Source organism: Littorina saxatilis, linkage group LG9 (genome assembly GCF_037325665.1).
Source record: "Littorina saxatilis isolate snail1 linkage group LG9, US_GU_Lsax_2.0, whole genome shotgun sequence".
Classification (NCBI taxonomy): Eukaryota; Metazoa; Mollusca; class Gastropoda; order Littorinimorpha; family Littorinidae; genus Littorina; species Littorina saxatilis.
In genome coordinates this window covers 59,866,815-59,880,482 of record NC_090253.1, presented here as the reverse complement: position 1 = coordinate 59,880,482, position 13,668 = coordinate 59,866,815, and the positions used below count along the sequence as shown (strand labels likewise).

General features: G+C 42.2%; 1 protein-coding gene across 5 annotated transcripts in view; it reads left to right on the top strand.

Moving 5' to 3' along the window:
- LOC138976660 (huntingtin-interacting protein 1-like) overlaps positions 1-13,668 on the top strand; it is a 72,160-nt gene that overhangs the window by 8,788 nt on the left and 49,704 nt on the right. For 4 of the 5 annotated variants that reach the window (XM_070349535.1, XM_070349534.1, XM_070349533.1 and 1 more), the window contains exons 3-5: positions 2,381-2,523; positions 3,118-3,174; positions 11,246-11,326. In XM_070349535.1, the coding sequence (XP_070205636.1) occupies positions 2,381-2,523; positions 3,118-3,174; positions 11,246-11,326 (281 nt within the window). Of the gene's footprint in view, positions 1-2,380; positions 2,524-2,726; positions 2,818-3,117; positions 3,175-11,245; positions 11,327-13,668 lie in introns of those variants that run through there. The other variant, XM_070349536.1, reaches the window with a different exon arrangement.

The following is a 13,668-nucleotide window of genomic DNA, read 5'->3' as shown; positions in this document are numbered from 1 at the left end:
TGAATTCTTTTCTTTTTTCTGCCTTGCTCATTCACCTGTATTTTTTCCAAAAATCTCTTCTCTTGCCGCTTGTCTCACGATTCATGTATAGTTTAATCTGTTAGTGTTCTGATGTAAGTCCAGCAGTAGATAGGTTAAGCCTATTTTAACATACTGGAAACTGGTAATCTTCCAGTAGGTATTAATTTAGTTTTACTAAAGCCTGCTGGGACACAAGTAATGGGTTAGTGCATTTGTAAACAGGAATCGCTTGACAAGTGGCCCCCTTCATCCCCCCCTTCCTCGTCCTGATATGGCTCTGCATAGTCGGCTGGACGTTAAGCAACAAATAAACAAACAAACAAACAAACAATGGTGTGGCTTTAGTTGTATTTTTAGGGGGGGGGGGTCTACACTCATAGTGAGTTATGGCAGAAAGGTGTCTATCCACTGTCAGTCTTTTCTTGGAGTAAAAAAAAGTCTGCTATCACTCACTGAACCCCTTCAATTATTTTGCTTTGAATCTTAAATATCTCGACAAATGTATATACCTTTCATGAAAGACCATCAGCGATGTAGGAACCCCCCGCGGGTTAGGGGGAGTCCCATATTGGTTGGGACGAGAAAGAATTTACCCGATGCTACCCAGCATGTCGTAAGAGGCGACTAACGGTTCTGTTTCTCCTTTTACCCTTGTTAAGTGTTTCTTGTATAGAATTTAGTCAATGTTTGTAAAGATTTTAGTCAAGCAGTATGTAAGAAATGTTAAGTCCTTTGTACTGGAAACTTGCATTCTCCCAGTAAGGTCATATATTGTACTACGTTGCAAGCCCCTGGAGCAATTTTTTGATTAGTGCTTTTGTGAACAAGAAACAATTAACAAGTGGCTCTATCCCATCTCCTCCCTTTCCCCTATCCCATCTCCCCCCTTTCCCCGTCGCGATATAACCTTGAATGGTTGAAAACGACGTTAAACACCAAATAAAGAAAGAAAGAAAGCGATGTAGGAACACTTTTAACAGATCCCAAGCGTGTTCTTGATCCCCGATACTACTGTGCCTTGAGTTACGTCCTCTCAGTCAGTGCAGTGTATTGACACTCATTTTTCACTGCTTGCAGGCAAGTAGAAGGAGAGGTGGAAAAGTCTGCGCACACAACCTAATGTAGTGACCAAATAGTTGGTGGAGTTTTGTGTTTAGCAGTGTGTGTGTGGCGTGCTCCCCGTATTTGCTATGTCCCTTTCTTTGCCCGCAAAGATCGCTAACATGTGGTCACTACCAATTTCACCACCCCACCTCTGTTGTCAGGTTCAAGTCTCGAGTCCCCCAGTCACACACACACACACACCCCCCCGGAAATTCCTCCACTCTTCGCATCAGTAAAAGATCCTCCCTAGCCGGCCACCCTCAGAGCCTCTCTCGATCTCCCTCTTCCCCCCGTGTCCCAAGATGCTAGGACTCCCTCTGTTGGTAGTTTTTATGGTTTGTTCCAGTGTTTCTCGTTTTGGTCCCAAATGTACTCAATTCTTTTGCATACCTCTTGAGGCTCTTCCCTTAGCGGTGTGAATGAAATTCAGATCTTTTTGTTTTTGCTGAACTTAGTGCGCTCCATGAATACAGCTGTCAGTTTGTTAGAGATTGGAAACAGGTGTTGGAAGGGAGCATGACAAGGACAGTTCTTGTTTAGCTACAGTACACATGTTACGCATTGACCAAGAAATCCAGTTACAGTGTAGTCCAGTTTAGACTGACAGCTTACTTTTCACACAACCTTGCCATAACATTCTTCAGAGACGTGATTGATATCAGGATTTCTAAGTGAGCATAAATTATATTATGACAGCTAGTGGTTTGAATCCCTAACTGCCATAGCAGTGCAAAAAGCATGCATGAAAATTAATGTTAAAGTTTAGTTTATTAGTCATTGGCCATATGACTTAAATGCAGTGCCATTAATAACTGAAGTTGGTGTGAATGAATGTTTTCATTATAGTTCTTGTCATGACAATTGTGCTGGGGGGGGGGGGGGGGGCTGTCATGCTTTGTGTCATTGATTTCTGCTTGTTGGTTGGTTTCTGTCAAAAACTACCTGTTCCGACAGTATCTCAGAAGATGTACTGTGACTCATTTGGTCTATTTTTAGGAGTATCTGATGATTTGGAAGAAAGGTATCAGATATTGCTTTAAAAAAAGTGTAGGTTGATGATGATGTCAGAGGTTGGATGTTAAAGCTTTTTTTTTCTCAGTCTGCAGTATTCTTCATCCATAAACAAGTATTTAAAAAAAAAAACTCTGAATAAACTGCTTTTGGCAGATGAAAGGACCGGAGAAATGGAATTTCTTGGTAGATAATAATGTGGCTTAAACCAGATACGTGTGAAATGTCCTTAACTCTAAACAAGATGCCATCCTGGGCACGTTTCAAGACAACGGGGGCACCATGTTCTGGACCATCGCCTCCAAGATGCCCGTCCAGGCCAACCCCATCGTGTGCTGGAAGTTCCTGCAGGTCATACACAAGCTGATGCGAGACGGACATCCCAATGTGAGTGTGTGTGTGTGTGGTACAGATCAATCCCATCGTGTGCTGGAAGTTCCTGCAGGTCATACACAAGCTGATGCGAGACGGACATCCCAATGTGAGTGTGTGTGTGTGTGGTACAGATCAATCCCATCGTGTGCTGGAAGTTCCTGCAGGTCATACACAAGCTGATGAGAGACGGACATCCCAATGTGAGTGTGTGTGTGTGTGTGTGTGTGTGTGGTACAGATCAATCCCATCGTGTGCTGGAAGTTCCTGCAGGTCATACACAAGCTGATGCGAGACGGACATCCCAATGTGAGTGTGTGTGTGTGTGTGTGCTATAGCATAGTTTGTTTGTAACACAGTGTGTGTGTAAATATGCGAGCTCATGTCTATGTGCGCTCTTGTAAAAGTACATCAGTGCTAAATAGCGTAGTTCGTAACACAGTCTTTGTCAGAGAGTATCTAATATTAATTGATTGTATCATTACAGTCGGCAGTATCCTGCTTTTGAATGTGTGGGAAGGAAGAACTGATCAAATGCACCCTGGAGTCTCCAGGGAGTATTGAAGTAATCGCATGTTGTTAATGCCCATTTTACACTTATTTTCTCAGGTGGTGCCAGATTCCTACAAATACTGCAGCCAGCTGAAAGACCTTGGCAAATTATGGGTGAGTACTTCCACATAGATGGACGAGGACATTCAGTGATTCACACCCACATGCACTATACTTGTTTTCTTTCTCTTTCATTTTCATGATTACTATCTCTTTGCTGGGAAATTAGGGTCACTTCCTCTCAGTGAAAAACTAGCAAAAACAAGAGCTGACACTGCTACCCATGTATGCACGTGCTGGGTGTAATCAGCCACCTGCACTTCTGATAGCATGACCAACGTTGGTTTTTTTTGTGCATTCCATGGCAGTGACACAGTGGTTGGACTAGGATAACTTCCTCGAGCCATCTTTTTTACTTTTTTGTTTAGTTACATTTAGTCAAGTTTTGACTAAATGTTTTAACGTAGAGGGGGGAATCGAGACGAGGGTGTGGTGTATGTGTGTGTGTCTGTCTGTCTGTCTGTCTGTCTGTGCGTGTGTGTGTGTAGAGCGATTCAGACTAAACTACTGGACCAATCTTTATGAAATTTTACATGAGAGTTCCTGGGAATGATATCCCCGGACGTTTTTTTCATTTTTTCGATAAATGTCTTTGATGACGTCATATCCGGCTTTTTGTAAAAGTTGAGGCGGCACTGTCACACCCTCATTTTTCAATCAAATTGATTGAAATTTTGGCCAAGCAATCTTCGACGAAGGCCGGACTTCGGTATTGCATTTCAGCTTGGTGGCTTAAAAATTAATTAATGACTTTGGTCATTAAAAATCTGAAAATTGTAAAAAAAAAAAAATTTTATAAAACGATCCAAATTTACGTTCATCTTATTCTTTATCATGTTCTGATTCCAAAGACATCTAAATATGTTATATTTTGATTAAAAACAAGCTCTGAAAATTAAAAATATAAAAATTATGATCAAAATTAAATTTCCGAAATCGATTTAAAAACAATTTCATCTTATTCCTTGTCGGTTCCTGATTCCAAAAACATATAGATATGATATGTTTGGATTACAAACACGCTCAGAAACTTAAAACGAAGAGAGGTACAGTAAAGCGTGCTATGAAGCACAGCGCAACCGCTACCGCGCCAAACAGGCTCGTCACTTTCACTGCCTTTTGCACTAGCGGCGGACTACGTTCAGTTTCATTCTGTGAGTTCCACAGCTTGACTAAATTAATGTAGTAATTTCGCCTTACGCGACTTGTTACGCTTTAAGTTTTGTTGGAAAGCAGATTTGAACTCTCAAGTTCCGACATATTTTAATGCTGTGGCAATTTGCTGCAAAGTCTGTGTACTTGATTGATAGAGAAGAGAAAAGTATGCCATTATCACAGTTAGTGTTCAGTGGAACCCCCAATTTATCTGAATTTATCAACAAATCTCAGACAGTCTGGTCTGAAAAAGGAGGAAGTCTCAAAATGGGGGTAAATTTACAGAGAATATGACAGAAAAAAGCAGGGACTTAAAAGGGTCGGAGACTTAAATTGGGGGTTCTTAAGTGGGGGTTTCACTGAAGCATCTATCCCTATCAGGGCTTTAATCCCCATTCACCACCACTGCCCGACAGGTAACACATTTTGCAGTAGGCAAATCTAAAACACTGTCTGCAGTTGTAATCAGGCTTCAGTAAACTGAAGAAGCAAACAATAAGCTGTTGCTGCCATATTTGTCAAGCCAGTATTATAAACGTACAACATCTGTCATCCCAGATGGTGTTGATGTAGATGTTTTAACTTGATGTGATTATCTGCTGTGCTCTTTATGTACAGTGATGGATTATTAAACGCATATTTAGACACATTTACGCTTTTTCTGTCAATCAGGATACACATAAAATAGCCCATATTTGATGTCCAAATAATTGTAATTTCTCAGGATGTGGGCACGTCCCAGTAAGCTTTTTCATTTCTACCTCAGTCCTAATCCTATCTGTATTTATGTAATTGAGGCAGTTTTGGTCTGTTAAGTTGGAAGTAATTGTGTGTGTGCATGTAGTTTATTGATTGGGAATGGCTGATGAATTACTGCATGCACATGGAACGCCTGTTTCATTAACACAGAGTGATAGATGGGGATGGATTTTTAGAGTAAATTTTCTGTATTGATTGCATTTTCTGAATCATTAGGTAAAGCACTGTGCAACCAGCGAATGCAAAATTAAAGGTAGAAAATCAGTCAGGCAAGAACACCCTTTATTTAGTATACGCTGAATTGTGGAGTTTCCTAATATATTTTCATACAGCATCTGTTTAATTGTTTACTTTATAGACAGTGGAACCCCCCTTTTAAGACCTCTAAAATCTGAGAAAATCAGGTCTTAAAAAGGAGGGAGTCTTAAAATGGGGTTACATGTACAGAGGTTATGAACAGAAAATCTGACAAAGTAAGGTCTTAAAAAGGGGGGAGTCTTAAAATGGAGGTAATTTTACACAGGTTATGAAGAGAAAATCTGATAAAGTAAGGTCTTCAAAAGGAGGGAGTCTTACAAGTCGCCAAAGGCAAAAATACAACATTTAGTCAAGCTCAGTCGAACTCACAGAATGAAAGTGAACGCATTGCATTTTTTCCACAAGACTGTATACTCGTAGCATCGTCTGTCCACCGCTCGTTGCAAAGGCAGTGAAATTGACAATCCAGAAAAAGCGCGGTAGCGGTTGCGCTGAGCAGGATATAGCACGCTTTTCTGTATCTCTATTCTTTTTAACTTTCTGAGCGTGTTTTTAATCCTGATCATATCATATCTATATGTTTTTGGAATCAGGAATGGACAAGGAATAAGATGAAATTGTTTTTAAATCGATTTCAGAAATTTAATTTTAATCATAATTGTTATATTTTTAATTTTCAGAGCTTGTTTTTAATCCAAATATAACATATTTATATGTTTTTGGAATCAGAAAATGATGACAAATAAGATGAAATTGTTTTTGGGTCGTTTTATAAAAAGAATAATTTTCGTTACAATTTTCAGATTTTTAATGACCAAAGTCATTAATTAATCTTTAAGCCACCAAGCTGAAATGCAATATCAAAGTCCGGCCTTTGTCGAAGATTGCATGGCCAAAATTTCAATCAATTTTATTGACAAATGAGGGTGTGACAGTGCCGCCTCAACTTTTACAAAAAGCCGGATATGACGTCATCAAAGACATTTATCAAAAAAAAGAAAAAAAACGTCTGAGGATATCATACCCAGGAACTCTCATGTCAAATTTCATAAAGATCGGTCCAGTAGTTTAGTCTGAATCGCTCTACACACACACACAGACAGACAGACACACATACACCACGACCCTCGTCTCGATTCCCCCTCTATGTTAAAACATTTAGTCATAACTTGACTAAATGTAAAAAGGGGGGTTCCACTGTAGTGCTGTGCGCAACATGCTTTGCACACACACACACACATACAGTGACACACACACACACACACATACAGTGACACACACACATACAGTGACACACACACATACAGTGACACACACACATACAGTGACACACACACATACAGTGACACACACACATACAGTGACACACACACATACAGTGACACACACACATACAGTGACACACACACATACAGTGGCACACACACATACAGTGACACACACACATACAGTGACACACACACATACAGTGACACACACACATACAGTGACACACACACATACAGTGACACACACACATACAGTGGCACACACACATACAGTGACACACACACATACAGTGACACACACACATACAGTGACACACACACATACAGTGACACACACACACATACAGTGACACACACACACACATACAGTGACACACACACACACATACATACAGTGACACACACACACATACAGTGACACACACACACACATACAGTGACACACACACACACATACAGTGACACACACACATACACTCATACAGTGACACACACACACATACAGTGACACACACACACACACACATACACACACATACAGTGACACACACACACACATACAGTGACACACACACACACACACATACAGTGACACACACACACACACACATACAGTGACACACACACACATACAGTGACACACACACACACACACATACAGTGACACACACACACACACATACAGTGACACACACACACATACAGTGACACACACACACACACATACAGTGACACACACACACACACACACACATACAGTGACACACACACACACACACACACATACAGTGACACACACACACACATACAGTGACACACACACACACACACACACACACATACAGTGACACACACACACACACACATACAGTGACACACACACACATACAGTGACACACACACACACACATACAGTGACACACACACACACACACACACACACATACAGTGACACACACACACACACACACACATACAGTGACACACACACACACATACAGTGACACACACACACACACATACAGTGACACACACACACACACATACAGTGACACACACACACACACATACAGTGACACACACACACACACACACATACAGTGACACACACACACATACAGTGACACACACACACACACATACACACACACACACACACACTGACACACACACACACACACACACACACATACAGTGACACACACACACACACACACACACACACACACACACACACACACATACAGTGACTGAAATCAGTTTTGAACAGTGGAACCTCCCTTTTAGTTTTACGACCACTACAAATCTGTGAAAACCAGGTCTAAAAAAGGAGGGAGTCTTACGAAAATGGGGGTAAATTTACACAGCTAATGAGAACTGACAGTCGGAGAAAACAGGGTCTTAAACTAGGAACTAAGGGAAAGAGGTCTTAAACTAGGAGGTCTTAAAAGGGGGGTTCCATTGTATTCTGTCTCCACACACACACAAAAAGAGTTATATAGAACAAATTGATTCTTGTCACCACACTGTTCTTTTTCTACTTCTTCTGCAATTCCCGGTGACAGCAGTATGGTAGTGAGACCTGGTAAAGTTCTCCATTGACGACAGCCTGTCACAAGTCTTATTCCCCACAGACCCTTTACAGACAGAGTTGTGGAGTTGCCTAAGATCTGTACACAGGGCTGTCTTGATTTCCCCTGTGTCAGCGGTTCTATGAGTCAGACACCCCGTTCAGGTGATGGGCTGAGGGCTGATTGATTTTTCTCCTTCTGCGCCATCTATGTGTGTGTATTGGTGTGGTGTGTAAGGTATTTGGTGTGCTGACTGTATGTGTGTGTGTGTGTGTGTGGTGTGTAAGGTATTTGGTGTGCTGACTGTATGTATGTGTGTGTGTTGGTGTGGTGTGTAAGGTATTTGGTGTGCTGACTGTATGTGTGTGTGTGTGTTGGTGTGGTGTGTAAGGTATTTGGTGTGCTGACTGTATGTGTGTGTGTGTGTTGGTGTGGTGTGTAAGGTATTTGGTGTGCTGACTGTATGTGTGTGTGTGTGTTGGTGTGGTGTGTAAGGTATTTGGTGTGCTGACTATGTGTGTGTGTTGGTGTGGTGTGTAAGGTATTTGGTGTGCTGACTGTATGTGTGTGTGTTGGTGTGGTGTGTAAGGTATTTGGTGTGCTGACTGTATGTGTGTGTGTTGGTGTGGTGTGTAAGGTATTTGGTGTGCTGACTGTATGTGTGTGTGTGTGTGTTGGTGTGGTGTGTAAGGTATTTGGTGTGCTGACTGTATGTGTGTGTGTTGGTGTGGTGTGTAAGGTATTTGGTGTGCTGACTGTATGTGTGTGTGTTGGTGTGGTGTGTAAGGTATTTGGTGTGCTGACTGTGTGTGTGTGTTGGTGTGGTGTGTAAGGTATTTGGTGTGCTGACTGTATGTGTGTGTGTGTGTTGGTGTGGTGTGTAAGGTATTTGGTGTGCTGACTGTATGTGTGTGTGTTGGTGTGGTGTGTAAGGTATTTGGTGTGCTGACTGTATGTGTGTGTATTGGTGTGGTGTGTAAGGTATTTGGTGTGCTGACTGTATGTGTGTGTGTTGGTGTGGTGTGTAAGGTATTTGGTGTGCTGACTGTATGTGTGTGTGTTGGTGTGGTGTGTAAGGTATTTGGTGTGCTGACTGTATGTGTGTGTGTTGGTGTGGTGTGTAAGGTATTTGGTGTGCTGACTGTATGTGTGTGTGTGTTTGGTTGGGATGGGGTGGGAGTGGCATTGGGAGAGGAGTGTGTATGTGTATTTGGGCGTGTTTGGGTGTGCATATGGCATGGGGGGACTGGGGGTGGTTTTGTGTGTGTGTGTATGTGTGAGTGTGTGTGTGTATGTGTGAGTGTGTGTGTGTGTGTGTGTGTGTTTGGTTGGGATCAGGTGGGATTTGCACGGGGGGAGGAGGGGTTGGTTGTGTGTGTGTGCATTGTATGAGTAACAGTGTGTGTCTCACAGACACCACATGCGTCTGTGTGTCAGTGTATCTAATTTATGTATCAAGAGAAAGAGAGAGAGAGAGAGTTTCCATACTTGTTGTTGGTGTAGTTCATATTGACAAAAGATGCATACACATTCACCACTACCTAGCTGTTGTTGAGTGTACCAGCACTCCCAGGGCATTGGTACAGAAGGGATTGATCTGCCATCCAACTGGGAAGATTACAATTGCATCAACTTTTTCAATCACTCCATATAGACAGCCGTAGTCTGCATTTGGAGAAAAAGGCAGGGAGCATGTGTGCTTGCATAAAATGTCAGCTTAATATAACCTGAGGGGGAAAATGACAGATAGACATTAGCTCTGATCACAAAAGTCCTTTCACACAAATAGAAACCCAGACATGTGCGCTTGCAGACACACACACACACACAAATGCACACATGCATGCACACACACACACACACACACACACACACACACACACACACACACACACACACACACACACACACACACACACACACACACACACATAAACTCTCTCTCTCTCGCTCTCTCCCTCTCTCTCTCCTACCTTCAGCAGACCTCATCAATGTCTGTATAAACCAACCTCAGTGTGAGGTGGTCAGGAATACAATATTGCGGTCACCTTTGATATTTACTTTCTGTGCAAAAGGGAGGGAATGAGATGCTTGGCTCAATCCCTAAGTGATTTGTTTCCCTTGAGGGTCTCCTCTTGCGTCTGTCTTTGTACAATGTGTTTGCCTAATCCTAGGCTTGTGAAGACTTGAAAGAGGGACTTTAGTCAGGTGCTGAGATTGTGGTTGGTGTTAGGTGTGCAGAGAGATAGACAGAAAGACAGACAGGCAGACAGAGAGGGGAGGGAGGGAGAGAGAGACAGACAGACAGACAGACAGGCAGGCAGGCAGACAGACAGGCAGACAGACAGGCAGACAGACAGGCAGACAGAGGGATAGACAGAGGCAGACAGAGAGGGGAGGGAGGGAGAGAGAGACAGACAGAGAGGGGAGGGAGGGAGAGAGAGACAGACGGACAGAGAAGGAAGGGAGGGAGAGAGACAGACAGAGAGGGGAGGGAGAGAGACAGGCAGGCAGGCAGGCAGACAGACAGACAGACAGACAGAGAGGAGAGGGAGAGAGAGACAGACAGAGAGGAAGGGAGAGACAGAGACAGACGGACAGAGAAGGAAGGGAGGGAGAGAGACAGACAGAGGCAGACAGAGAGGGGAGGGAGAGAGACAGGCAGGCAGGCAGGCAGGCAGGCAGGCAGGCAGACAGACAGAGAGGGGAGAGAGGGAGAGAGAGAAACAGACAGACAGAGAGGGGAGGGAGGGAGAGAGAGAGAGAAGAAAGAGAGAGAGAAAGACAGACAGACAGAGGGAGAGAAGGAGGGAGGGGGAGAGATTTAGTGAGAGAGAGAGAGAATGAGAAGGAGAGAGATGTTTCTATCATTGTGAACTTGCGATGCTTTTTGCAATTGCTCTCTTGCCCAGTCTATTTACAGATAGTGGCAAGCAGAACTTGAACTGAAGAAGTTATACATGTATAATAAAGGGAGGAAATTGTATACATTTTTGTGTATTTCAAGTGTGTTTAACAAAATTGTGTGCAACTAATTTAACAGTTGTTGTTTTTCTATAAATAAATTAAAAAAAGGAACAAACGAATTCGACAGTTGTTGATTTTGTGTTGCAGGGACACTTGAAAGAGGGGTATGGAAAACTCATCGCCTCCTACTGTGTACTTCTCATACAGAAACTCAACTTTCATAGAAAGGTAAACAGCAAACTATCTTTTACTTATTTAAAAATTGTGTGTTGTCAGTGGGTGATTTTTGCACTATACCTCTCGCCCTTACAAGAAAGCACTGAGTTCAAAGCGGTGATGAAGTGAAGGACATTTTCACAGGGTACCGTATTTGACGGACTACAAGCCGCGACTTTTTTTCACAAAAAATCGCATTGCGGCTTATAAAAAGATGCGGCTAAAACGTTACCTAAACTTGAATAGCATTCACCTAATGGAAGTCGCCGCGGATTTTTATTTCGCTCGATTAGCGATTACCGGTACTTTATTAGCTCTCTACTGAAGACTCGGCGCTTTTCTCTTTCTTTCGCGAATCTTCGTTTGTCAACAAGTCGTCGTGCAGAATCTCGCGCGCGCGAGATTTCATTTTTTTGTGTCTCGCGATAGTTGGAGGAGCGAGAGCCGCCATGTTGTGTTTTCGTCTGCTCGAAATGTGCGCAAAAGTCGTAAATCATCCCAAAAAAGCTTATTCCGGGCAGGACTACATGTGTGTGTTGGTTACAAATTGTGTGTGATATTTTTCTTCAAACTTTTTCACTTTTCTTCTTTGTTTCACTTGTTTATTCTCGGAGCCGATTTTGCCAAATACCATACTTTCGTTTGCCTGGTTGTTTTGATTGATTGACACGATCTGATTATATTTTTTTCGACGGCGGCTAATATAGTGACGCGGCCTATACGTGGCTCGTCCCAAATTTTTGACTCACATGCGAAGCAAAAGTGAGTCTATGTACTCACCCGAGTCGGACGTCCGTCCGTCCGGAAAACTTTAACATTGGATATTTCTTGGACACTATTCAGTCTATCAGTACCAAATTTGGCAAGATGGTGTATGATGACAAGGCCCCAAAAAACATACATAGTATCTTGACCTTGCTTCAAGGTCAAGGTCGCAGGGGCCATAAATGTTGTCTAAAAAACAGCTATTTTTCACATTTTTCCCATTTTCTCTGAAGGTTTTGAGATTGAATACCTCACCTATATATGATATATAGGGCAAAGTAAGCCCCATCTTTTGATACCAGTTTGGTTTACCTTGCTTCAAGGTCAAGGTCACAGGAGCTCTTCAAAGTTGGATTGTATACATATTTTGAAGTGACCTCATACCTGTCAAGTACTTTTGGCCTCTGACCATAGTAAATGGCATAAGAAACCATAGTTGGGGATCAAAAACCATAGTTAATGCGTGGATCAGGATGTGGTTAAACGCACAAATTCAACTTCTCACGCATACACACTAAACCAATCAGATTGTTTTTCGCAAACTAAAAGTAAAACACATAAATTCCTTTCTACACAAACTGCTCTTTATTTACCACTACATGTAATACATTTACACTGCACTCTTGTTCGTTCATTTTTTTTGTCACTTGTCACTTGTGTTCTTTGTTGTATTCATCTGTGCAAATCTTTGCTTTGTCAATCATGCTGCCAGTCACCTTAAAATCATGGCAGCATGCATCAGAGTTAATTTTGACCTGTAAGAAGGCAGTCAGTGTGTCAGCTCCCAGACTGTGATCCAGCACTTGAAGGTGTTGCAGGGTTTCACTGCCAAATGGAAATTTATTCAACATTTTCCTCACACAGGCCATGTAGAACTGGCGCACATCATGCCAGAACTTCTGTTGTGTGGCTGGTGCAAGCTCCTCCTCAGAAATGAATGAACGGCAGTCCATGCCAGCACACAAAAAAAAAAAAAAAAAAATTTTTTTTTTTTTTAATGCTGAAAATGCGTATGGTTTGAGGTATACGACGTAGGACCCAAAAAACACCGAAAATCCGTAAGAATTACGCAGCATGCGTAGGACTTGACAGGTATGTGACCTTGACCTGAACTATGGAAGATAACTGTTTCAAACTTAAAAATTATGTGGGGCACATGTTATGCTTTCATCATGAGACACATTTGGTCACATATGATCAAGGTCAAGGTCACTTTGACCCTTATGAAATGTGACCAAAATAAGGTAGTGAACCACTAAAAGTGACCATATCTCATGGTAGAAAGAGCCAATAAGCACCATTGTACTTCCTATGTCTTGAATTAACAGCTTTGTGTTGCATGACCTTGGATGACCTTGACCTTGGGTCAAGGTCACATGTATTTTGGTAGGAAAAATGTGTAAAGCAGTTCTTAGTGTATGATGTCATTGCTAGGTTTAGTTATTTGACCTTGACCCTGAAGGTCAAGGTCATGTAAAGGTCAAGGTCAAGCATGTGAGTCGTATGGGCTTTGCCCTTCTTGTTTGTTAAAATTCGGGGGTGCGGCTTATAAAACGGTGCGTCTTGTAATCCATCTAATACGGTAAATT